Raw genomic sequence first — 25,863 nt, forward strand, 5'->3', positions numbered from 1 at the left:
CCACTACTACCACCACTACTACAGTTATACTACCCACCACTGCTACTACTGCTACTACTACTACTACTACTACTACTACTACTACCACCACTACTACCCACCACTGCTACTACTACTACTACTACTACTACTACTACTACTACTACTACAGTTCTACTACTACTACTACTACTACTACAGTTCTACTACTACTACTGCTACTGCTACTACAACTACTACTACTACTGCTACAGTTCTACTACCACCACCACTACTACCACCACTACTACAGTTATACTACCCACCACTGCTACTACTGCTACTACTACTACTACAGTTCTACTACTACTACTACTACTACTACTACTACTACTACTACTACTACTACTACTACTACTACAGTTATACTACTGCTACTACTACTGCTACTACTACAACTACTACTGCTACTACTACTACTACAGTTCTACTACTACTACTACTACTACTACTACTACAGTTCTACTACTGCTACTACTACTGCTACTACTACAACTACTACTACTACTACTACTACAGTTCTACTACTACTACTACTACAGTTCTACTACTGCTACTACTACTACTACTACTACTACTACTACTACTACTACTACTACTACCACCACCACTACTACCCACCACTGCTACTACTACTACTACTACTACTACTACTACTACTACTGCTACTACTACTACTACTACTACAGTTCTACTACTACTACTACTACAGTTCTACTACTGCTACTACTACTACTACTACAGTTCTACTACTACTACTACTACTACTACAGTTCTACTACTACTACTACTACTACTACTACTACTACTGCTACTACTACTACTACAGTTCTACTACTACTACTACTACTACTACTACTACAGTTCTACTACTACTACTACTACTACTACTACTACAGTTCTACTACTACTACTACTACTACTACTACCACCACCACCACTACTACCACCACCACTACTACCCACCACTGCTACTACTACTACTACTACTACTACTACTACTACTACTACTCACTTTTCAAACCACAGTGTGAGGTTGGTGGTGTGGCGGATCATTCTCAGCAGGTTGGGAGAGTTATTCTCCTTGTCCTGTTTGGTCCAGACACTCCCCACCAGCTCAGACGGCCTCACAGCCCTGGGGAGAGAAGGGGGCAGTAACAGTTCAATAAGGCAGTAACACACTGCGCAGCACGTCTCGTCACCTCTGGACGATCCATAGTCCCCCTGTTCAACATATTACATTAAAACAACATTTTTCTACAGTCCTATGGTCTGATAGCTTCAATTGGCTGGCAGGTCAGATCAGTAAATTAGGTGTCACTGATCACCATGGTAACAGTAGGTGTCAGTCTAACCTGTATAGCTCTGATTCCAACAGGGTGAGCTGGCGGGCGATCTCTATGGGGTGAAGGGTCATGAGGTCAAAGGTGTCCGTCTGGCCCAGGCGGCTGATGTGCCACTCGATGGGCGGGGGCGGACTCTCGAAGGTGATGTTGTGGCTGACCCCGTTGGACTGAGTCTGAATCTTCCTCTTGATGATCTTGTTGATAGACTCCACCCACTTCCTCATAGACTTGCCTGAGGAAGGGACACGTGACAAGTCACTCGTAAAAAACAAGGACTTGTTTTCATGTTTTTATCATTCATGACAATTAAGCTAAATTAAACTAAAACATGACCATTGTCCAGTCCCTATCAAAGGTTAGAAGTAAACGTTTGAGACTCTAACACCATACTATTTTATTGTGAGAGTTCTGGTGGACACCAACGCATTCATTACACATAGCAACTAAAATTAAAACTTGATAACATTTTCTGCACAATAACATAAGTGACTAGTAAATAATAAAAGTAGTGAAAACTGCAAAATGTGTCCCTGTGAATGAACATATTGGTATTGTAGTGAGAAGTATTGTAGTAGTACTGTAGTAGTGTTGAGGAAGTCCTGAAGTAGTATTGAGGTAGTCCTGAAGTAGTATTGAGGTAGTCCTGTAGTAGTATTGAGGTAGTCCTGTAGTAGTATTGAGGTAGTCCTGTAGTAGTATTGAGGTAGTCCTGAAGTAGTATTGAGGTAGTCCTGAAGTAGTATTGAGGTAGTCCTATAGTAGTATTGAGGTAGTCCTGTAGTAGTATTGAGGTAGTCCTGAAGTAGTATTGAGGTAGTCCTATAGTAGTATTGAGGTAGTCCTGTAGTAGTATTGAGGTAGTCCTGTAGTAGTATTGAAGTAGTCCTGTAGTAGTATTGAGGTAGTACTGTAGTAGTATTGAGGTTGTAGTATTGAGGTAGTCCTGTAGTAGTATTGAAGTAGTCCTATAGTAGTATTGAAGTAGTCCTGTAGTAGTATTGAAGTAGTCCTGTAGTAGTATTGAAGTAGTCCTGCAGTAGTATTGAAGTAGTCCTGTAGTAGTATTGAAGTAGTCCTGTAGTAGTATTGAAGTAGTCCTATAGTAGTATTGAAGTAGTCCTGTAGTAGTATTGAAGTAGTCCTGTAGTAGTATTGAAGTAGTACTGTAGTAGTATTGAAGTAGTCCTGTAGTAGTATTGAAGTAGTCCTGTAGTAGTATTGAAGTAGTCCTGTAGTAGTATTGAAGTAGTCCTGTAGTAGTATTGAAGTAGCACTGTAGTAGTCAGGGGTTGGAACCGAAATTATTTTCCAATCGTTTAGTTCTGACCAGAACCACACTTTTTTTTTGTTATGTTCCACTGTTCCAAACAGCTAAATAAAGTTGTGAACCGTTTCGAACCCCCAAAAAAAGGTAACGGTTTCTATAGTTCCTTTCTGTTCCTTTTTGTTCCTTTTTGAACCTGTGAAATCAACACGTTTTTTTCATTTCATTTAGCTCATTAAATGACTTGTCAGTGCGGACAGAGCAGGCGAGCTAGTTGTTTACATGCGTGATGGACAGACAAGTGTAGCCTATGACGCAAGACGCGACTGAAATGTTATGGGTGGGGAGAGAGCGAGAGAGGGTTGAGGGGGCTTACAGCGCTGGGCATCTTGTTATGACATGCATTATCTGAATTAGGTCCACAGAATTATACCTACGGAGGAGCGGCTTCTATGAAGGAACTTTGAAAGTCCTTTGAGCTAGCTAGCTAACAAGCTTGTGTGTGCAGAGCGGCACCAGAAATAAAAATACGTCTTACCTTTTTTGTAGTTAATAAATCCAACGTGAAACATTATAACTAGGCCTAGAGTATCCTTAACTAGAATTGAAAAAGTTAATACACTCTTCTCTAGCTAATAAAAAAATCTCTCACCCCATCTTCTGAATCATGCTTATAATGGCCTGGTGTGTAACTTCAATACAGTAGCCTATTGTTCGGAGATGGGAGGGGCAGGTAGCCAAAAACATGCGCACACACACACACACACACAGGCAAAAGATGTTCATCTTGCAGGCAGACACTGGAATACGTTTCTGAGTGACAGAGTGAGAGTTTGCATAGGCACTTTGTTTTGCGTTTTTTTGCGGGACTAGAAACAAAATGCCTGGAACATAAAATAACGTTCTTAACCAGTTCCCGTGCTTTTAAAATAACGGCTCTGTTCCGGAACAGTATGGCTCACTTTCGTTCCTGGTTCCGTTTCTGTTCCTTTAATTTTTTTTTGTTATTTTCGGTTCTGTTTCTTGAACGGTTCCAACCCCTGGTATTAGTACTATAGTAGTATTGCTGTTGTACTGTATTAGTATTGTAGTAGTACTGTAGTATTAGTATTGTAGTGGTACTGTAGTAGTATTGTAATAGCATTGTAGTAGTACTGTAGTGGTACTGTAGTAGTATTGAGGTAGTAATGTAGTGGTACTGTAGTAGTATTGTAGTAGTATTGTAATAGTACTGTAGTGATACTGTAGTGGTAGTGTAGTAGTACTGTAGTGGTACTGTAGTATTGAGGTAGTACTGCAGTGGTACTGTAGTAGTATTGAGGTAGTACTGTAGTGGTACTGTAGTGGTCCTGTAATATTGGGGTGGTATTGTAGTGGTACTGTAGTAGTATTGAGGTAGTACTGTTGTGGTACTGTAGTATTGAGGTGGTACTCTAGTGGTACTGTAATATTGAGGTGGTACTGTAGTAGTATTGAGGTAGTACTGTTGTGGTACTGTAGTGGTACTGTAGTATTGAAGTGGTACTGTAGTAGTATTGAGGTAGTACTGTTGTGGTACTGTAGTATTGAGGTAGTACTGTAGTGGTGCTGTAATATTGAGGTGGTATTGTAGTGGTACTGTAGTAGTATTTAGGTAGTACTGTTGTGGTACTGTAGTATTGAGGTAGTACTGTAGTGGTGCTGTAATATTGAGGTGGTACTGTAGTGGTACTGTAGTAGTATTTAGGTAGTACTGTTGTGGTACTGTAGTAGTACTGGGGCGGCAGGTAGCTTAGTGGGTAAGAGCGTTGTGCCAGTAACCGAAAGGTCGCTGGTTCTAATCCCTGAGCCGACTAGGTGAAAAATCTGTCGATGTGCCCTTGAGCAAGGCACTTAACCCTAATTGCTCCTGTAAGTCGCTCTGGATAAGAGCGTCTGCTAAATGACTAAAATGTAAATGTAAATGTACTGTAGTATTGAGGTAGTACTGCAGTGGTACTGTAGTAGTATTGAAGTAGTACTGTAGTGGTACTGTAATATTGAGGTGTTACTGTAGTGGTACTGTAGTATTGAGGTAGTACTGTAGTGGTACTGTAGTATTGAGGTAGTACTGTAGTGGTACTGTAGTATTGAGGTGGTACTGTAGTGGTACTGTAGTATTGAGGTAGTACTGCAGTGGTATTGAGGTAGTACTGTAGTGGTACTGTAGTATTGAGGTAGTTCTGTTGTGGTACTGTAATATTGTAGTGGTGCCGATGTGTAATATTGAGGTGGTGTGGTACTGTAGTATTGAGGTGGTACTGTAGTGGTACTGTAGTATTGTTGTGGTACTGTAATATTGAGGTGGTACTGTAATATTGGGGTGGTATTGTAGTGGTACTGTAGTATTGAGGTAGTACTGTAGTGGTACTGTAATATTGAGGTAGTATTACTGTAGTGGTACTGTAGTATTGAGGTGGTACTGTAGTATTGAGGTAGTACTGTAGTGGTACTGTAGTATTGAGGTAGTACTGCAGTATTGAGGTAGTACTGTAGTGGTACTGTAGTATTGCGGTAGTACCTCGTAGCTGTATAATGCTACTGATGTACTCCTCCAGTCTGCCTCGTAGCTCAGGGTCGTTCTCAAAGTCATAGAAATGATGTTCCACCCACTGACGGAACACATTCAGGACCCTGAGAGAGAGGTGAATGATCAATCAATTAAATTCATTTATAAAGCACTTTTTATATCAACAGTTATCTACTGTGCTTTACAGAAACCCGGCCTAGACACCAAAGAGCAAGCAGAGGCCGAAGCACAGTGGCCAGTAAAAACTATCTTGAGAGATGCCACAGTCGAAAGACGGAGGTTAGGGCCACAGGAATGGGGATGATGGAATAACTCTGATAGCTAGAGGACTGCCACACCAAGGAGGGAGGATGAGTCTGATTGGACAGCGGGATGGTGCGATGGACTCTGATTGGACAGTGGGATGGTGCGATGGACTCTGATTGGACAGTGGGATGGTGCGATGGACTCTGATTGGACAGTGGGATGTGAGAAGGACTCTGATTGGACAGTGGGATGTGAGAAGGACTCTGATTGGACAGCGGGATGGTGCGATGGACTCTGATTGGACAGTGGGATGGTGCGATGGACTCTGATTGGACAGTGGGATGGTGCGATGGACTCTGATTGGACAGTGGGATGTGAGAAGGACTCTGATTGGACAGTGGGATCGTGAGAAGGAGTCTGATTGGATGGTGGGGCGGAGTCTGTTTGGACAGTGGGAAGGAGTATGATTGGACAGTGGTGATTATACCTGAGTTGGACCGGTTGGACATACTCCCTGCGGAACCTCTGTAGCTCTGCAGCCATTGGCTGATCCCCGTTCCATAGAGCCTGTTTGTCTGCCTCAGTGGGCTCTGGCTCTGGGATCTCAATCCTGTGTGTCAAAAATAATAATCATTCATTTAATTTGTAAAGCGCTTTTCCTCACACCCAATGCAAAAAAATATATAATAATAATAAAAATTCAAACCACAGAACATAGAACACAGACAACCACAGCTTTATACAGGTGTCATCCAATCTGGAGGAGGTGAGAACAGAACCAGCAGACAACACAGCCATGTTACCGTCAACACAGAGTAGAGCAGCACCATCTCAACAGGTTAGGAGTCAAGGATACAGTCTTAGGATGCGTCACAGATGGCATCCTATTCCTTTTATAGTGTACTACTTTTGATCAGGGTCCAAGGGTGCCATTTGGGATGCACAATATAGTACAATTTAACTTCTTTTATTGCTATTGTCCCTCCAGGGACATAAAACGGGAAATTCACTTCCTGTGTGTTTTTGTTCTACTTTATACTACTGATGTTGATTACTGAATTGATGTTGATTACTGAATTGATGTTGATTACTGAATTGATGTTGATTACTGAATTGATGTTGAACACTGAATTGATATTGAACACTGAATTGATGTTGATTACCGAATTGATGTTGAACACTGAATTGATATTGAACACTGAATTGTTGGGAAAGAGTTTGCAAGAAAGGCATTTCACTGTGCACGTGACAATAAAAGTTGAAAGATCTCTTGGCCCCCTGCACAAACACAACACACTGGTAAGCAGGTCGGACCTACCTGTCTATCAAGAGGTCGAGGAGCTCCTGAGGCTTGCAAAAGGACCGGTAGGTGGTCAGAAAGGTGCGCACAAAGTTGGGATCTAAAGGACAGCATATCAATTATTGAATCATAACACTTTGCATCCATAAATAATGTAATTTCTTTGCATCTGTAATGTCTTTGGATGTCTTTGCACAGGGAATACCTGATATTGTACGCCATAAACCAGGGGTTGACAACAGGCGGTGTGATTTGATTGAAATAGCCACCCTTTGCCTTGATGACAGCTTTGCACGCTCTTGGCCTTTCTCTCAACCAGCTTCATGAGGTAGTCGCCTGGAATGCATTTCAATTAACAGGTGTGCCTTAATTTGTGGAATTTCTTTCCTTCTTAATGCGTTTGAGCCAATCAGTTGTGTTGTGACAAGGTAGGGGGGGTTTCCAGAAGATAGCCCTATTTGGTAAAAGACCAAGTCCATATTATGGCAAGAACAGCTCAAATAAGCAAAGAGAAATGACAGTCCATCATTAGTTTAGGACATGAAGGTCAGTCAAAAATATCAAGAACTTTAAAAGTTTCATCAAGTGCAGTCGTAAAAACCATCAAGCGCTATGATGAAAACTGTCTCTCATGAGGACCGCCACAGGAATGGAAGACCCAGAGTTACCTCTGCTGCAGAGGATAAGTTCATTAGAGTTACCAGCCTCAGAAATTGCAGCCCAAATAAATGCTTCACAGAGTTCATGTAACAGACACATCTCAACATCTACTGTTCAGAGGAGACTGTGTGAATCAGGCCTTCATGGTCAATTTCTGCAAAGAAACCACTACTAAAGGACACCAATAAGAAGAAGAGACTTGCTTGGGCCAAGAAACACGAGCAATGGACATTAGACCAGTGGAAATGTATCCTTTGGTCTGTAGTCCAAATTGGAGATTTTTGGTTCCAACCACCGTGTCTTTGTGAGACGCGGTGTGGGTGAACGGATGATCTCCGCATGTGTATTTCCCACCGTAAAGCATGGAGGAGGAGGTGTTATGGTGTGGGGGTGCTTTGCTGGTGACACTGTCTGTGATTTATTTAGAATTCAAGGCACACTTAAGCAGCATGGCTACCACAGCATTCTGCAGTGATACGCCATCCCATCTGGTTTGGGCTTAGTGAGACTATCATTTGTTTTTCAACAGGACAATGACCCAACACCTATTTGACCAAGAAGGAGAGTGATGGAGTGCTGCATCAGATGACCTGGCCTCCACAATCCCCCGACCTCAACCAAATTGAGATGGTTTGGGGTGAGTCGGACCGCAGAGTGAAGGAAAAGCAGCCAACAAATGCTCAGCATATGTGGGAACACCTTCAAGACTTCAAGCATTCCAGGTGAAGCTGGTTGAGAGAATGCCAAGAGTGTGCAAAGCTGTCATCAAGAATCTCAAATATAAAATATATTTTGATTTGTTTAACACTTTTTTGGTAACTACATGATTCCATATGTGTTAGTTCATAGTTTTGATGTCTTCACTATTATTCTACAATCTAGAAAATAAAAAATAAAGAAAAGACCTTGTGTCCAAACTTTTGACTGGTACTGTATATATATACACAATATGTTCCGTCCCCCCGACCGTCCGCGCCAATAAAAATGTTCCGGTGGCTGAATCTAGTTGCCTACCCCTGCCCTACCCTAGAGTACTGCCTTACCCTAGAGTACTGCCCTACCCTAGAGTACTGCCCTACCCTAGAGTACTGCCCTACCCTAGAGTACTGCCCTACCCTAGAGTACTGCCCTACCCTAGAGTACTGCCCTACTCTAGAGTACTGCCCTACCCTAGAGTACTGCCCTACCCTAGAGTACTGCCCTACCCTAGAGTACTGCCCTACCCTAGAGTACTCTCCTACCCTAGAGTACTGCCCTACCCTAGAGTACTGCCCTACTCTAGAGTACTGCCCTACCCTAGAGTACTGCCCTACCCTAGAGTACTGCCCTACCCTAGAGTACTGCCCTACTCTAGAGTACTGCCCTACTCTAGAGTACTGCCCTACCCTAGAGTACTGCCCTACCCTAGAGTACTGCCCTACCCTAGAGTACTGCCCTACCCTAGAGTACTGCGCTACGCTAGAGTACTGCCCTACCCTAGAGTACTGCCCTACCCTAGAGTACTGCCCTACCCTAGAGTACTGCCCTACCCTAGAGTACTGCCCTACTCTAGAGTACTGCCCTACCCTAGAGTACTGCCCTACTCTAGAGTACTGCCCTACTCTAGAGTACTGCCCTACCCTAGAGTACTGCCCTACCCTAGAGTACTGCCCTACCCTAGAGTACTGCCCTACCCTAGAGTACTGCCCTACTCTAGAGTACTGCCCTACCCTAGAGTACTGCCCTACCCTAGAGTACTGCCCTACCCTAGAGTACTGCCCTACCCTAGAGTACTGCCCTACCCTAGAGTACTGCCCTACTCTAGAGTACTGCCCTACCCTAGAGTACTGCCCTACCCTAGAGTACTGCCCTACCCTAGAGTACTGCCCTACCCTAGAGTACTGCCCTACCCTAGAGTACTGCCCTACCCTAGAGTACTGCCCTACCCTAGAGTACTTCCCTACCCTAGAGTACTGCCCTACCCTAGAGTACTGCCCTACCCTAGAGTACTGCCTTACCCTAGAGTACTGCCCTACCCTAGAGTACTGCCCTACCCTAGAGTACTGCCCTACCCTAGAGTACTGCCCTACCCTAGAGTACTGCCCTACCCTAGAGTACTGCCTTACCCTAGAGTACTGCCCTACCCTAGAGTACTGCCCTACCCTAGAGTACTGCCCTACCCTAGAGTACTGCCCTACCCTAGAGTACTGCCCTACCCTAGAGTACTGCCCTACCCTAGAGTACTGCCCTACCCTAGAGTACTGCCCTACCCTAGAGTACTGCCCTACCCTAGAGTACTGCCCTACCCTAGAGTACTGCCCTACCCTAGAGTCCTCTTTAAACAGACAACACAGTAGGAGGCTATGTGTCAGCCAGACTTACCAGCGTACATGTGGTAGGTGAGCCTCTCTATAAGCTTGACCACCGTGCCTGCTTTAATGATGGGTATCCCCGTCTTGCTCTGGACGCGGTCCTCAAACACGATGTTCTCCTCCGAGTCGTGCACAGCGAAGCGGTATAGCTCTGGCGAGGGCAGGCGGAGGGGCTGGGCCTGCTCCTCGTGTTGTAGCACAGTGTCTAGCATACGGTCCAACGTGGAGCGGTACTGCAGGGTCACCAGCGCCGCCATCCACGCCCCCTTCTCCTCCGCCGAGCGAGCGCAGAACACCACACAGTTCTCGTCTTTACCAACGAGTTCGAAGGCATGTTTGAACTCCGCCGAGTCCTCGCGGTCCACGATGCGGACTTTCCGCAGGACAAACTTCTCCTTGAGACGGAACTCTGCCCCGCTTCCAGAACCGGGGAGTCGGGAGCTCTGATTGGCCTTGCAGCTGATCATGAGGCCGTCAAACAGGAAGTTGTGTCGCTCATGTTTGGCGCCGGCGCGGAGGAGTGCCCCCTCCAGGATAAACTCGGAACAGCACTGGCCGATGTCCTTCCCCTCCCAGCCGTCGATGCTCTTCTGGATCTCATTCATCCGCTTAATGGCCAGCTGCTTGCTGCGCACCTGGCGACTGTACAGACGGTACATGGGCTCACTGGAGAAGGAGGAAGAGGACGAGGAGGAGGAGGAGGAGGAGGAGGAGGAGGAGGAGAGAGAGAGGGTGGTGAGGAAACTGAGGAATCAATCAAAACCTTTATTTAACTACAATAACAACCTGAAAACGAATCACATCTAATGTGTAGAAGTAGCACGTGTGTATCTTCAGGGTGTGCCGTAGTGTGGAAGCGTAGCTACGTACCCAGGTTTGCGTCGAGGCAGGTGTTTGGTGTAGATGCGCTCCACGCTACACTGGAGGTTGAGCAGAGCGGTGATGGCCTGCTTCAGACCCTCTCTGTCATCCTGCTCCGCACTGCGCTCCTGCAGCTGCTGCTCAGAGAAGACAAGGTGACAGGCATTAGGCATTGATGTGTATGTGATAATGTATGCACACAGAGCAACATTTCCCCATGGGGATAATGAAGTGTGTCTTTGGTTTTAATGAAGATGGCAGTTTTTCCACACTCTTTAAAGTAAGGATATAAGCTTGTAATGTAAACCGAATTATTATATCTTGAAAACCACCTCCCTCATTACAGCAAGATGTAAAAGTATTTTGGAGCGTGCACAGACGCACAGAAACACAAGACACTTTCCGTGGAGGTGTCTGCTGGTAAATCTGGTAGAGCTCTCTGCACTCCTAAAGGGTCAACTGACTGACTGGCTCATGGTCTACAAGACTTGAAGCTGAAATCCGTAAACCGGGAAACAGCTGTTCGCCTCCAGCGCCTTCGATCATGTTTTTGTTTTGTTGATGAAATGGAGGCGAGGAGTGTCCGGCATCGTGGTAAAAAAATAAAAAAAATAAAAGTTGCAGTACATATTCTGCTGTTCTGTTGCATATATGCACTGATGTCGGATTTCTTTGTTGTTGTAATAACGCAAAAACAGCCGTGGCGGTTTCACAAACTACGGATTTCAGCTTTAAAGTGGATGTCAACAACGCAGATATAATAACTAAGCTAGATTAAAACCGATCTATAGTAAACAGAGGAATCAGGAGCTCTCAGATCCTTCAGATCCTGAACGGAGAGCTTGACCCTATTTCCATGTTTAACCACAAGATGGCGACTCGTAGGGAATGACCAAAACACTGGCCATGACCAGTTTTTTAAAGCTCTAAGTTGAAACACTGGTCAACCTCACTGTGAGAAGGACATGCCTGGACTGTGTGTGTGTGTGTGTGTGTGTGTCTGTGTGTGTGTGTGTGTTAGAAACTTACTTGCAGTAGTTCAAAGTAGTGCAAACAGTGGTACACAGGAACCATCATGAGCTGTGGAAGGACGTACTGGACAGCCTCCTTGAAACCTTCAGCTATGGACTGGACCGAAACAACATTACTTTACATACTACGGTAGAGACACAACAGTATTACTTTACATATTACTGTAGAGACACATTACATTACATATTACTGTCGAGGCAGACACAACATTACTTTACATATTACTGTCGAGACATAGACAACAACATTACTTTACATATTACTGTAGAGACACAGACAACCTAGAGACAGAGAGAATAGGAGAGACGGGGTCCCTCTGTTGTGGACTGAAGAGACAAAGACCGAGAGAAGATATGACATCATGGAGGAGAGAGAGAGAGAGAGAGAGAGAGAGAGAGAGAGAGAGAGAGAGAGAGAGAGCGCGAGAGAGAGAGAGAGAGAGAGAGAGAGAGAAGAGAGAGAGAGAGAGAGAGAGAGAGAGAGAGAGAGAGAGAGAGAGAGAGAGAGAGAGAGAGGAGAGAGAGAGAGAGAGAGAGAGAGAGAGAGAGAGAGAGAGAGAGAGAGAGAGAGAGAGAGAGAGAGAGAGAGCAGAGAGAGAGAGAGAGAGAGAGAGAGAGAGAGAGAGAGAGAGAGAGAGGCAGAGAGAGAGAGAGAGAGAGAGGCAGAGAGAGAGAGAGCGCGAGAGGAGAGAGAGAGAGAGAGGGAGAGCAAGAGAGAGAGAGAGGAGAGCAAGAGAGAGAGAGAGAGAGCGCGAGAGAGAGAGAGAGAGAGAGAGAGAGAGAGAGAGAGGCAGAGAGAGAGAGAGAGAGAGAGAGAGAGAGAGAGAGAGAGAGAGAGAGAGAGAGAGAGAGAGAGAGAGAGTGAGAGGCAGGAGAGAGAGAGAGGAGGAGAATGAACAGATGACCACAGGAGAGGAGTGGTGGAAGAGAGAGAGAGGGAGGATGACTGTGGTTGACTAGGCAGAGTAACTTGAGTAGGTGTTGTCATTGTATCCTTTTAAAACCCCCCCCCCCCCACCCCCACCCCCTCCCCTGCTCCCTAGATAGATGATCCTTAATCAATACTCTACTACTCAGACTCCACACTACAGCCTCTTCTGGCGCTCTCTCTCTGTGTGTGTGTGTGTGTGTGTGTGTGTGTGTGTGTGTGTGTGTGTGCGTGCGTGCGTGTATATGTGTGGATAGACACTCAGACTACACACTACATAGCCTGCCTGCCCTATACTGTCTGTCTGTCTGTCTGGTCTATGTGGCGAGAGATATACACTACCGTTCAAAAGTTTGGGGTCACTTAGAAATGTCCTTACTTTCAAAAGAAAAGCAAATTTTTTGTCCATTAAAATAACATCAAATTGATCAGAAATACAGTGTAGACATTGTTAATGTTGTAAATGGCTATTGTAAAACGGCAGATTTTTTATGGAATATCTACATAGGCGTACAGAGGCCCATTATCAGCAACCATCAGTCCTGTGTTCCAATGGCACGTTGTGTTTGCTAATCCAAGTTTATCATTTTAAAAAGGCAAATTGATCATTAGAAAACCCTTTTGCAATTATGTTAGCACAGCTGAAAAATTTTGTGCTGATTAAAGAAGCAATAAAACTGGCCTTCTTGAGACTAGTTGAGTATCTGGAGCATCAGCAATTGTGGGTTCGATTACAGGCTCAAAATGGCAAGAAACAAATAACTTTCTTCTGAAACTCGTCAGTCTATTCTTGTTCTGAGAAATGAAGGCTGAAGAAATTGCCAAGAAACTGAAGATCTCGTACAACGCTGTGTACTACTCCCTTCACAGAATAGCGCAAACTGTCTCTGACCAGAATAGAAAGAGGAGTGGGAGGCCCCAGTGCATAACTGAGGAAGAGGACAAATACATTAGAGTGTCTAGTTTGAGAAACAGGCGCCTCACAGGTCCTCAACTGGCAACTTCATTAAACACCAGTCTCAACGTCAACAGTGAAGAGGCGACTCAGGGATGCTGACCTTCTAGGCAGAGTTGCAAAGAAAAAGCCATATCTCAGACTGGCCAATAAAAATAAAAGATTAAGATTTTACCCCAATAACTACCGTGGGATATGCGTCAACAGCAACCTTGGGAAATCATTAACAGCAGAGTCGTAGACTTCCTCAGTTAAAACAATGTACTGAGCAAATGTCAAATTGGCTTTTTACCAAATTACCGTACGACAGACCATGTATTCACCCTGCACACCCTAATTGACAAACAAACAAACCAAAACAAAGGCAAAGTCTTCTCATGCTTTGTTGATTTCAAAAAAACTTTTGACTCAATTTGGCATGAGGGTCTGCTATACAAATTGATGGAAAGTGGTGTTGGGGAAAAAACATACAACATTATAAAATCCATGTACACAAACAACAAGTGTGCGGTAAACTTTTTCCACAAGGCCGTGGGGTGAGACAGGGATGCAGCTTAAGCCCCACCCTCTTCAACATATATATCAACTAATTGGTGAGGGCACTAGAACAGTCTGCAGCACCCGGCCTCACCCTATTAGAATCTGAAGTCAAATGTCTACTGTTTGCTGATGATCTGGTGCTTCTGTCCCCAACCAAGGAGGGCCTACAGCAGCACCTAGATCTTCAGCACAGATTCAGTCAGACCTGGGCCCTGACAGTAAATCTCAGTAAGACAAAAATTAATGGTGTTCCAAAAAAGGTCCAGTTGCCAGGACCACAAATACAAATTCCATCTAGACACCGTTGCCCTAGAGCACACAAAACACTATACATACCTCGGTCTAAACATCAGCGCCACAGGTAACTTCCACAAAGCTGTGAACGATCTGAGAGACAAGGCAAGAAGGGCCTTCTATGCCATCAAAAGGAACATAAAATTCGACATTCCAATTAGGATCTTGCTAAAAATACTTGAATCAGTTATAGAACCCATTGCCCTTTATGGTTGTGAGGTCTGGGGTCCGCTCACCAACCAAGAATTCACTAAATGGGACAAACACCAAATTGAGACTCTGCATGCAGAATAGAGCAAAAATATCCTCAGTGTACAACGAAAAACACCAAATAATGCATGCAGAGCAGAATTAGGCCGATACCCACTAATTATCAAAATCCAGAAAAGAGCCGTTCAATTCTACAACCACCTAAAAGGAAACGATTCCCAAACCTTCCATAACAAAGCCATTACCTACAGAGAGATGAACTTGGAGAAGAGTCCCCTAAGTAAGCTTGTCCTGGGGCTCTGTTCACAAACACAAACAGACCCCACAGAGCCCCAGGACAACAACAGCAACACAATTATACCCAACCAAATCATGAGAAAACAAAAAGATAATTACTTGACACATTGGAAAGAATTGCATAGATACAGAAGAAAAAGACTGAAGGACTGGGTCGCGTCTCTGGCAACCGAACCAAAATAAAAAATGACTGGCCGGCTTGGGTAGCAACCCTAGATTAGTGTCGGGACTATATGTTGTGGAAGGATGAAATAGCATGAATGAATTAATCAAAATAACTTTTTTAATTAAAATATGTCAATCATTATTTGAATATGTTGGTAACCCTTTGCTTTATCTTGGCCAGGTCGCAGTTGTAAATGAGAACTTGTTCTCAACTGGCTTACCTGGTTAAATAAAGGTGAAATAAATCAAAATAAAAGTGATAATGCCCTTGAAGCCGGTGTTTGGAGGACGTGTTGGAACGGTTTGCCTGCCCTCGACTTCAACAACCGTGCCAATACATCCTCCAAAACACCGGCTTCTCTGGCATTATCACTTTAGAGGACCAGACAGACAGCCATGAGGACCAGACAGACAGCCATGATGACCAGACAGACAGCCATGAGGACCAGACAGACAGCCATGAGGACCAGACAGACAGCCATGAGGACCAGACAGACAGCCATGATGACCAGACAGACAGCCATGATGACCAGACAGACAGCCATGAGGACCAGACAGACAGCCATGATGACCAGACAGACAGCCATGAGGACCAGACAGACAGCCATGATGACCAGACAGACAGCCATGAGGACCAGACAGACAGCCATGATGACCAGACAGACAGCCATGATGACCAGACAGACAGCCATGAGGACCAGACAGACAGCCATGATGACCAGACAGACAGCCATGATGACCAGACAGACAGCCATGAGGACCAGACAGACAGCCATGATGACCAGACAGACAGCCATGAGGACCAGACAGACAGCCATGATGACCAGACAGACAGCCATGAGGACCAGACAGACAGCCATGAGGACCAGACAGAACAGCCATGATGACCAGACAGACAGCCATGATGACCAGACAGACAGCCATGAGGACCAGACAGACAGCCATGAGGACCAGACAGAACAGCCATGATGACCAGACAGACAGCCATGATGACCAGACAGACAGCACAACACACAGTCCAGGCAGGACACTACACTCAGGACATGAGCTCAAATCAAATTGTATTTGGTCACATACACAGTTTACAGCAGGTATAAAAGGTGCAGTGAAATGCTTATGTGCTATCTCCCTCAACAACGCCGTACATTAATCAATAATAACAATAAAAAAAAGAGTCAAAAACACGTGATATAAGTAATAAAGGCCCAGGCCACGATCATGCAGAATCAGCCTGTAATAAAGGCCCAGGCCACGACCATGCAGAATCAGCCTGTAATAAAGGCCCAGGCCACGACCATGCAGAATCAGCCTGTAATAAAGGCCCAGGCCACGACCATGCAGAATCAGCCTGTAATAAAGGCCCAGGCCACGACCATGCAGAATCAGCCTGTAATAAAGGCCCAGGCCACGACCATGCAGAATCAGCCTGTAATAAAGGCCCAGGCCACGACCATGCAGAATCAGCCTGTTTTGGGTTGTCTCTGGGTTTAACAGGAGGTGCGTTGATATCAGTGCATGCATACTTTTTTTATTTCATGTACAGTAAAAAACTAGATTTCCCCTGTGTTTTATAGATATTTCCACACAATTAATAATTGTATGAAATTGTGAAAATGATGATAAATGTCCTTTTAGTGTAAGAGCTGTTTGAAAAGACCGCCTGAAATATCAGCCTGTTTTGGTGGGCATGGAGTTTTGGCCTGCCTGGTGACATCACCAAGGGGAAATTAATTAATAGACCAATAAGAAAGAGAGTTCCAAACCTCTCTGCCACTAACAGCTGGTTTTCAGTTTCCCACTCAGACCACTCCCATTCAGTCCTGGCTACATTCTTGCTTGAGAAATTGCTCTTTGCTAAGAAGCTATTTTTGTTTCTTTTTTGACCATTTTAATTGAAAGCAATCACAGTAAGGTACTTAACCGTTAAGCAGAAATGATTTGACAATGCTATAAAAACGGCTGCTTTGGACCTTTAACATTTATTTATCCAGAAAGTCCCATTGAGGTCAGAAGACCTCTTTTACAGGGGAGACCTGGCCGTATCGTTAATGATGTACTCCTGAGTGGCGCAGTGGTCTAAGGCATTTTGAGGTCACTAGAGATCCTGGTTCGAATCCAGGCTCTGTCGCAGCCGGCCGCGACCGGGAGACTCATGGGCGGCGCACAATTCGTCCAGGGTAGGGGAGGGAATGGCCGGCAGGGATGTAGCTCAGTTGATAGAGCATGGCGTTTGCAACGCCAGGGTTGTGGGTTCGATTCCCACGGGGGGGCCAGTATAAAAATAAAAAAAAATCACTAACTGTAAGTCGCTCTGGATAAGAGCGTCTGCTAAATGACTTAAATGTAAAATGTTAATAATATCCATATCCTGGCTGTCTCAGCATTCTTAGATTCAGTAAAACATTAAACATTGTGTCTTGACTAGCTGCCAGGCAGCATTCCTACAGAGTATAATAATGTAATGGTATTCCTGAGAGGAGTAATGTCCCGGATCAGAGTGGAGGAGGAAATAACTAACCAACTACACTGGAAGAGGAATGTCAAGGCATGACTTTCACTGGGAATTTCACCTGTTTACTTACGCTGAACTTTCAATATGAAAGGATATTCAAGGATCATTACTTGGGAAATGCATTAGAGCCAAGCCAGACACTATGTCACTGTGTCACTATGTCACTATGTCACTGTGTCACTACAGTGTGGAAAAAAGTATTTAGTCAGCCACCAATTGTGCAAGTTCTCCCACTTAAAAAGATGAGAGAGGCCTGTAATTTTCATCATAGGTACACGTCAACTATGACAGACAAATTGAGAATTTATTTTCCAGAAAATCACATTGTAGGATTTTTATTGAATTTATTTGCAAATTATGGTGGAAAATAAGTATTTGGTCACCTACAAACAAGCAAGATTTCTGGCTCTCACAGACCTGTAACTTCTTCTTTAAGAGGCTCCTCTGTCCTCCACTCGTTACCTGTATTAATGGCACCTGTTTGAACTTGTTATCAGTATAAAAGACACCTGTCCACAACCTCAAACAGTCACACTCCAAACTCCACTATGGCCAAGACCAAAGAGCTGTCAAAGGACACCAGAAACAAAATTGTAGACCTGCACCAGGCTGGGATGACTGAATCTGCAATAGGTAAGCAGCTTGGTTTGAAGAAATCAACTGTGGGAGCAATTATTAGGAAATGGAAGACATACAAGACCACTGATAATCTCCCTCGATCTGGGGCTCCACGCAAGATCTCACCCCGTGGGGTCAAAATGATCACAAGAACGGTGAGCAAAAATCCCAGAACCACACCCCCCGTGTGAATGACCTGCAGAGAGCTGGGACCAAAGTAACAAAGCCTACCATCAGTAACACACTACGCCGCCAGGGACTCAAATCCTGCAGTGCCAGACGTGTCCCCCTGCTTAAGCCAGTACATGTCCAGGCCCGTCTGAAGTTTGCTAGAGTGCATTTGGATGATCCAGAAGAGGATTGGGAGAATGTCATATGGTCAGATGAAACCAAAATATAACTTTTTGGTAAAAACTCAACTCGTCGTGTTTGGAGGACAAAGAATGCTGAGTTGCATCCAAAAAACACCATACCTACTGTGAAGCATGGGGGTGGAAACATCATGCTTTGGGGCTGTTTTTCTGCAAAGGGACCGGGACGACTGATCCGTGTAAAGGAAAGAATGAATGGGGCCATGTATCATGAGATTTTGAGTGAAAACCTCCTTCCATCAGCAAGGGCATTGAAGATGAAACGTGGCTGGGTCTTTCAGCATGACAATGATCCCAAACACACCGCCCGGGCAACGAAGGAGTGGCTTCGTAAGAAGCATTTCAAGGTCCTGGAGTGGCCTAGCCAGTCTCCAGATCTCAACCCCATAGAAAATCTTTGGAGGGAGTTGAAAGTCCATGTTGCCCAGCGACAGCCCCAAAACATCACTGCTCTAGAGGAGATCTGCATGGAGGAATGGGCCAAAATACCAGCAACAGTGTGTGAAAACCTTGTGAAGACTTACAGAAAACGTTTGACCTGTGTCATTGCCAACAAAGAGTATATAACAAAGTATTGAGAAACTTTTGTTATTGACCAAATACTTATTTTCCACCATAATTTGCAAATAAATTCATTAAAAATCCTACAATGTGATTTTCTGGAATTTTTTTCTCATTTTGTCTGTCATAGTTGACGTGTACCTATGATGAAAATTACAGGCCTCTCTCATCTTTTTAAGTGGGAGAACTTGCACAATTGGTGGCTGACTAAATACTTTTTTTCCCCACTGTATGTCACTATGTCAACGTCCAGTAATGGTGTGCAGTAATTAATACAACCCAGATCTGTGTGTGAGGTGAGGTGGGGTGGGGTGGGGTGGGGTGGGGTGGGGTGGGGTGAGGAGAGGTGAGGTGAGGTGAGGTGAGGTGAGGTGGGGTGGGGTGGGGTGGGGTGGGGTGGGGTGAGGTGAGGTGAGGTGGGGTGGGGTGGGGTGGGGTGGGGTGGGGTGGGGTGGGGTGAGGTGAGGTGAGGTGAGGTGGGGTGGGGTGGGGTGGGGTGGGGTGGGGTGAGGTGAGGTGAGGTGAGGTGAGGTGAGGTGAGGTGAGGTGAGGTGAGGTGAGGTGAGGTGGTGAGGTGAGGTGAGGTGGTGAGGTGAGGTGAGGTGAGGTGGTGAGGTGAGGTGAGGTGAGGTGAGGTGAGGAGAGGTGAGGTGAGGTGAGGTGAGGTGAGGTGAGGTGAGGTGAGGTGAGGCGAGCCTATCTTACCTGGAAGTACAGTCCTACCGTTGGCCGGGCCATCAGGCTGCTGAAGTGCTCGTGGAACTGCCTGGACAGGATGTCCTGAGACAGGGTCTCGTACGGGTCAAACGCCTGCTCCTGGAGAGGGTAGAGAGAGTTCATAGAAGAGTTACAATAGCAGACTGCTATGTCTCACTGGGGGGGGGTGGTAGTGTAGTCCCCTGTAGCTCAGTTGGTAGAGCATGGTGCTTGCAACGCCAGGGTTGTGGGTTCGTTTCCCACGGGGGGGCCAGTATGAAAAATGTATGCACTCACTAGCTGTATGTCGCTCTGGATAAGAGCGTCTGCTAAATGACTAAAATGTAAATGTACGTAGAGGCACACAATCGACTGAAGGCCTTCTAGCAGAGACGTGCAAGAAATGAACGTATAGACTTCACAGGGCAGAGGGCTTTTGGATCAGTTACGGCAGAATAGATGTAACGGTAAGACTGTGTTATTGGGCTGTAACCTCTCTCTCTGCCAGGTCCTCGAAGCAGCTGCCCACCAGAGGATGGGGACTCCTGTCAGCAGCAGGCGTTGGTGTAGGTGTGAGTTTAGGTGTGTGTGTGTGTGTGTGTGTAGATATGTGTGTGTGTCAGATGTAGGTGTGAGTTTAGGTGTGTGTGTGTGTGTGTGTGTGTGTGTGTGTGTGTGTGTGTGTGTGTGTGTGTCAGATGTAGGTGTGATTTTAGGTGTGTGTGTGTGTGTAGATGTGAGTGTAGGTATGTGTGTGTGTCAGATGTAGGTGTGAGTTTAGGTGTGTGTGTGTGTGTGTGTGTGTGTGTGTGTGTGTGTGTGTATCTACCTCTGCCAGGTCCTCGAAGCAGCTGCCCACCAGAGGATGTGGACTCCCGTCAGCGGTCATCTCCACTGCGTCCTCGATCAGCCCCAGCAGCTTGACCGTCAACTCATGGATGTCCAAGATGTTACTGAAAATCACCTCCACATCCTGCAGGGAGAGACTTACACATTTAGTCATTTAGCAGATTTGATCCATTTTAGTCATTTAGCAGATTTGATCAATTTTAGTCATTTAGCAGATTTGATCCATTTTAGTCATTTAGCAGATTTGACCCATTTTATTCATTTAGCAGATTTGACCCATTTTATTCATTTAGCAGATTTGACCCATTTTAGTCATTTAGCAGATTTGACCCATTTTAGTCATTTAGCAGATTTGATCCATTTTAGTCATTTAGCAGATTTGATCCATTTTAGTCATTTAGCAGATTTGACCCATTTTAGTCATTTAGCAGATTTGATCCATTTTAGTCATTTAGCAGATTTGACCCATTTTAGTCATTTAGCAGATTTGACCCATTTTAGTCATTTAGCAGATTTGACCCATTTTAGTCATTTAGCAGATTTGATCCATTTTAGTCATTTAGCAGATTTGACCCATTTTAGTAATTTAGCAGATTTGACCCATTTTAGTCATTTAGCAGATTTGACCCATTTTAGTCATTTAGCAGATTTGATCCATTTTAGTCATTTAGCAGATTTGACCCATTTTAGTCATTTAGCAGATTTGACCCATTTTATTCATTTAGCAGATTTGATCAATTTTAGTCATTTAGCAGATTTGACCCATTTTAGTCATTTAGCAGATTTGACCCATTTTAGTCATTTAGCAGATTTGACCCATTTTAGTCATTTAGCAGATTTGACCCATTTTAGTCATTTAGCCGATTTTATCCATTATAGTCATTTAGCAGATTTGACCCATTTTAGTAATTTAGCAGATGACCCATTTTAGTCATGTTAGTCATTTAGCAGATTTGACCCATTTTAGTCATTTAGCAGATTTGACCCATTTTTGTCATATAGCAGATTTGACCCATTTTAGTCATTTAGCAGATTTTACCCATTTTAGTCATATAGCAGATTTGACCCATTTTAGTCATTTAGCAGATTTGACCCATTTTAGTCATTTAGCGGATTTTACCCATTTTAGTCATATAGCAGATTTGACCCATTTTAGTCATTTAGCATTTAGCAGATTTGACCCATTTTAGTCATTAGCAGATTTGACCCATTTTAGTCATTTAGCAGATTTGACCCATTTTAGTCATTTAGAAGATTTGACCCATTTTAGTCATTTAGCAGATTTGACTAATTTTAAGTATTTTAGCAGATTTGACCCATTTTAATCATCTAGCAGATTTGACCCATTTTAGTCATTTAGCAGATTTGATCCATTTTAGTCATTTAGCAGATATGACCCATTATAGTCATTTAGCAGATTTGACCCATTTTAGTAATTTAGCAGATGACCCATTTTAGTCATGTTAGTCATTTAGCAGATTTGACCCATTTTTGTCATATAGCAGATTTGACCCATTTTAGTCATTTAGCAGATTTTACCCATTTTAGTAATTTAGCGGATTTTACCCATTTTAGTCATATAGCAGATTTGACCCATTTTAGTCATTTAGCATTTAGCAGATTTGACCCATTTTAGTCATTAGCAGATTTGACCCATTTTAGTCATTTAGCAGATTTGACTAATTTTAAGTATTTTAGCAGATTTGACCCATTTTAATCATCTAGCAGATTTGACCCATTTTAGTCATTTAGCAGATTTGATCCATTTTAGTCATTTAGCAGATATGACCCATTTTAGTCATTTAGCAGATTTGATCCATTTTAGTCATATAGCAGATTTGACCCATTTTAGTCATTTAGCAGATTTGACCCATTTTAGTCATTTAGCAGATTTTACCCATTTTAGTCATTTAGCATTTAGCAGATTTGACCCATTTTAGTCATTAGCAGATTTCACCCATTTTAGTCATTTAGCAGATTTGACCCATTTTAGTCATTTAGAAGATTTGACCCATTTTAGTCATTTAGCAGATTTGACTCATTTTAAGTCTTTTAGCAGATTTGACCCATTTTAATCATCTAGCAGATTTGACCCATTTTAGTCATTTAGCAGATTTGATCCATTTTAGTCATTTAGCAGATATGACCCATTTTAGTCATTTAGCAGATTTGATCCATTTTAGTCATATAGCAGATTTGACCCATTTTAGTCATTTAGCAGATTTGATCCATTTTAGTCATTTAGCAGATTTTATCCATTATAGTCATTTAGCAGATTTGACCCATTTTAGTAATTTAGCAGATGACCCATTTTAGTCATGTTAGTCATTTAGCAGATTTGACCCATTTTAGTCATTTAGCAGATTTGACCCATTTTAGTCATATAGCAGATTTGACCCATTTTAGTCATTTAGCAGATTTTACCCATTTTAGTCATTTAGCGGATTTTACCCATTTTAGTCATATAGCAGATTTGACCTTTAGCAGATTTGACCCATTTTAGTCATTAGCAGATTTGACCCATTTTAGTCATTTAGCAGATTTGACCCATTTTAGTAATTTAGAAGATTTGACCCATTTTAGTCATTTAGCAGATTTGACCCATTTTAGTCATTTAGCAGATTTGACCCATTTTAGTCATTTAGCAGATTTGACTCATTTTAAGTATTTTAGCAGATTTGACCCATTTTAATCATCTAGCAGATTTGACCCATTTTAGTCATTTAGCAGATTTGATCCATTTTAGTCATATAGCAGATTTGACCCATTTTAGTCATTTAGCAGATTTGACCCATTTTAGTCATATAGCAGATTTGACCCATTTTAGTCATTTAGCATTTAGCAGATTTGACCCATTTTAGTCATTAGCAGATTTGACCCATTTTAGTCATTTAGCAGATTTGACCCATTTTAGTCATTTAGAAGATTTGACCCATTTTAGTCATTTAGCAGATTTGACTCATTTTAAGTCTTTTAGCAGATTTGACCCATTCTAATCATCTAGCAGATTTGACCCATTTTAGTCATTTAGCAGATTTGACTAATTTTAAGTATTTTAGCAGATTTGACCCATTATAGTCATTTAGCAGATTTGACCCATTTTAGTAATTTAGCAGATGACCCATTTTAGTCATGTTAGTCATTTAGCAGATTTGACCCATTTTAGTCATTTAGCAGATTTGACCCATTTTAGTCATATAGCAGATTTGACCCATTTTAGTCATTTAGCAGATTTTACCCATTTTAGTCATTTAGCGGATTTGACCCATTTTAGTCATTTAGCATTTAGCAGATTTGACCCATTTTAGTCATTAGCAGATTTGACCCATTTTAGTCATTTAGCAGATTTGACCCATTTTAGTAATTTAGAAGATTTGACCCATTTTAGTCATTTAGCAGATTTGACCCATTTTAGTCATTTAGCAGATTTGACCCATTTTAGTCATTTAGCAGATTTGATCCATTTTAGTCATTTAGCAGATTTGACCCATTTTAGTCATTTAGCAGATTTGACCCATTTTAGTCATTTAGCAGATTTGACCCATTTTAGTCATTTAGCAGATTTGACCCATTTTAGTCATTTAGCCGATTTCATCCATTATAGTCATTTAGCAGATTTGACCCATTTTAGTAATTTAGCAGATGACCCATTTTAGTCATGTTAGTCATTTAGCAGATTTTACCCATTTTAGTCATTTAGCAGATTTGACCCATTTTTGTCATATAGCAGATTTGACCCATTTTAGTCATTTAGCAGATTTGACCCATTTTAGTAATTTAGCGGATTTTACCCATTTTAGTCATATAGCAGATTTGACCCATTTTAGTCATTTAGCATTTAGCAGATTTGACCCATTTTAGTCATTAGCAGATTTGACCCATTTTAGTCATTTAGCAGATTTGACCCATTTTAGTCATTTAGAAGATTTGACCCATTTTAGTCATTTAGCAGATTTGACTAATTTTAAGTATTTTAGCAGATTTGACCCATTTTAATCATCTAGCAGATTTGACCCATTTTAGTCATTTAGCAGATTTGATCCATTTTAGTCATTTAGCAGATATGACCCATTTTAGTCATTTAGCAGATTTGATCCATTTTAGTCATATAGCAGATTTGACCCATTTTAGTCATTTAGAAGATTTGACCCATTTTAGTCATTTAGCAGATTTGACCCATTTTAGTCATTAGCAGATTTCACCCATTTTAGTCATTTAGCAGATTTGACCCATTTTAGTCATTTAGAAGATTTGACCCATTTTAGTCATTTAGCAGATTTGACTCATTTTAAGTCTTTTAGCAGATTTGACCCATTTTAGTCATTTAGCAGATATGACCCATTTTAGTCATTTAGCAGATTTGATCCATTTTAGTCATATAGCAGATTTGACCAATTTTAGTCATTTAGCAGATTTGATCCATTTTAGTCATTTAGCAGATTTTATCCATTATAGTCATTTAGCAGATTTGACCCATTTTAGTAATTTAGCAGATGACCCATTTTAGTCATGTTAGTCATTTAGCAGATTTGACCCATTTTAGTCATTTAGCAGATTTGACCCATTTTAGTCATATAGCAGATTTGACCCATTTTAGTCATTTAGCAGATTTTACCCATTTTAGTCATTTAGCGGATTTTACCCATTTTAGTCATATAGCAGATTTGACCCATTTTAGTCATTTAGCATTTAGCAGATTTGACCCATTTTAGTCATTAGCAGATTTGACCCATTTTAGTCATTTAGCAGATTTGACCCATTTTAGTAATTTAGAAGATTTGACCCATTTTAGTCATTTAGCAGATTTGACCCATTTTAGTCATTTAGCAGATTTGACCCATTTTAGTCATTTAGCAGATTTGACTCATTTTAAGTATTTTAGCAGATTTGACCCATTTTAATCATCTAGCAGATTTGACCCATTTTAGTCATTTAGCAGATTTGATCCATTTTAGTCATATAGCAGATTTGACCCATTTTAGTCATTTAGCAGATTTGACCCATTTTAGTCATATAGCAGATTTGACCCATTTTAGTCATTTAGCATTTAGCAGATTTGACCCATTTTAGTCATTAGCAGATTTGACCCATTTTAGTCATTTAGCAGATTTGACCCATTTTAGTCATTTAGAAGATTTGACCCATTTTAGTCATTTAGCAGATTTGACTCATTTTAAGTCTTTTAGCAGATTTGACCCATTCTAATCATCTAGCAGATTTGACCCATTTTAGTCATTTAGCA

At 42.6% G+C, this 25,863-nt stretch overlaps 1 protein-coding gene across 1 annotated transcript in view; it reads right to left on the bottom strand.

Moving 5' to 3' along the window:
- Positions 1 to 1,033: 1,033 nt before the first annotated feature.
- Positions 1,034 to 25,863, bottom strand: part of LOC311119750 (son of sevenless homolog 2-like) — a gene marked incomplete at its 3' end in the record, with an annotated part of 95,301 nt that continues 70,471 nt past the window's right edge. The window contains exons 6-15 of the mRNA XM_084194408.1: positions 20,602 to 20,745; positions 19,782 to 19,892; positions 11,624 to 11,722; positions 10,604 to 10,731; positions 9,744 to 10,399; positions 6,741 to 6,822; positions 5,910 to 6,032; positions 5,168 to 5,280; positions 1,374 to 1,596; positions 1,034 to 1,153 (exon numbers count right to left, since the gene is read on the bottom strand). Coding sequence (XP_084050534.1) covers positions 1,034 to 1,153; positions 1,374 to 1,596; positions 5,168 to 5,280; positions 5,910 to 6,032; positions 6,741 to 6,822; positions 9,744 to 10,399; positions 10,604 to 10,731; positions 11,624 to 11,722; positions 19,782 to 19,892; positions 20,602 to 20,745 — 1,799 coding nt within the window. The remainder of the gene's footprint in view (positions 1,154 to 1,373; positions 1,597 to 5,167; positions 5,281 to 5,909; positions 6,033 to 6,740; positions 6,823 to 9,743; positions 10,400 to 10,603; positions 10,732 to 11,623; positions 11,723 to 19,781; positions 19,893 to 20,601; positions 20,746 to 25,863) is intronic.

Source organism: Coregonus lavaretus (genome assembly GCF_964263955.1).
Source record: "Coregonus lavaretus genome assembly, contig: HAP1_SCAFFOLD_1356, whole genome shotgun sequence".
Lineage (NCBI taxonomy): Eukaryota > Metazoa > Chordata > Actinopteri > Salmoniformes > Salmonidae > Coregonus > Coregonus lavaretus.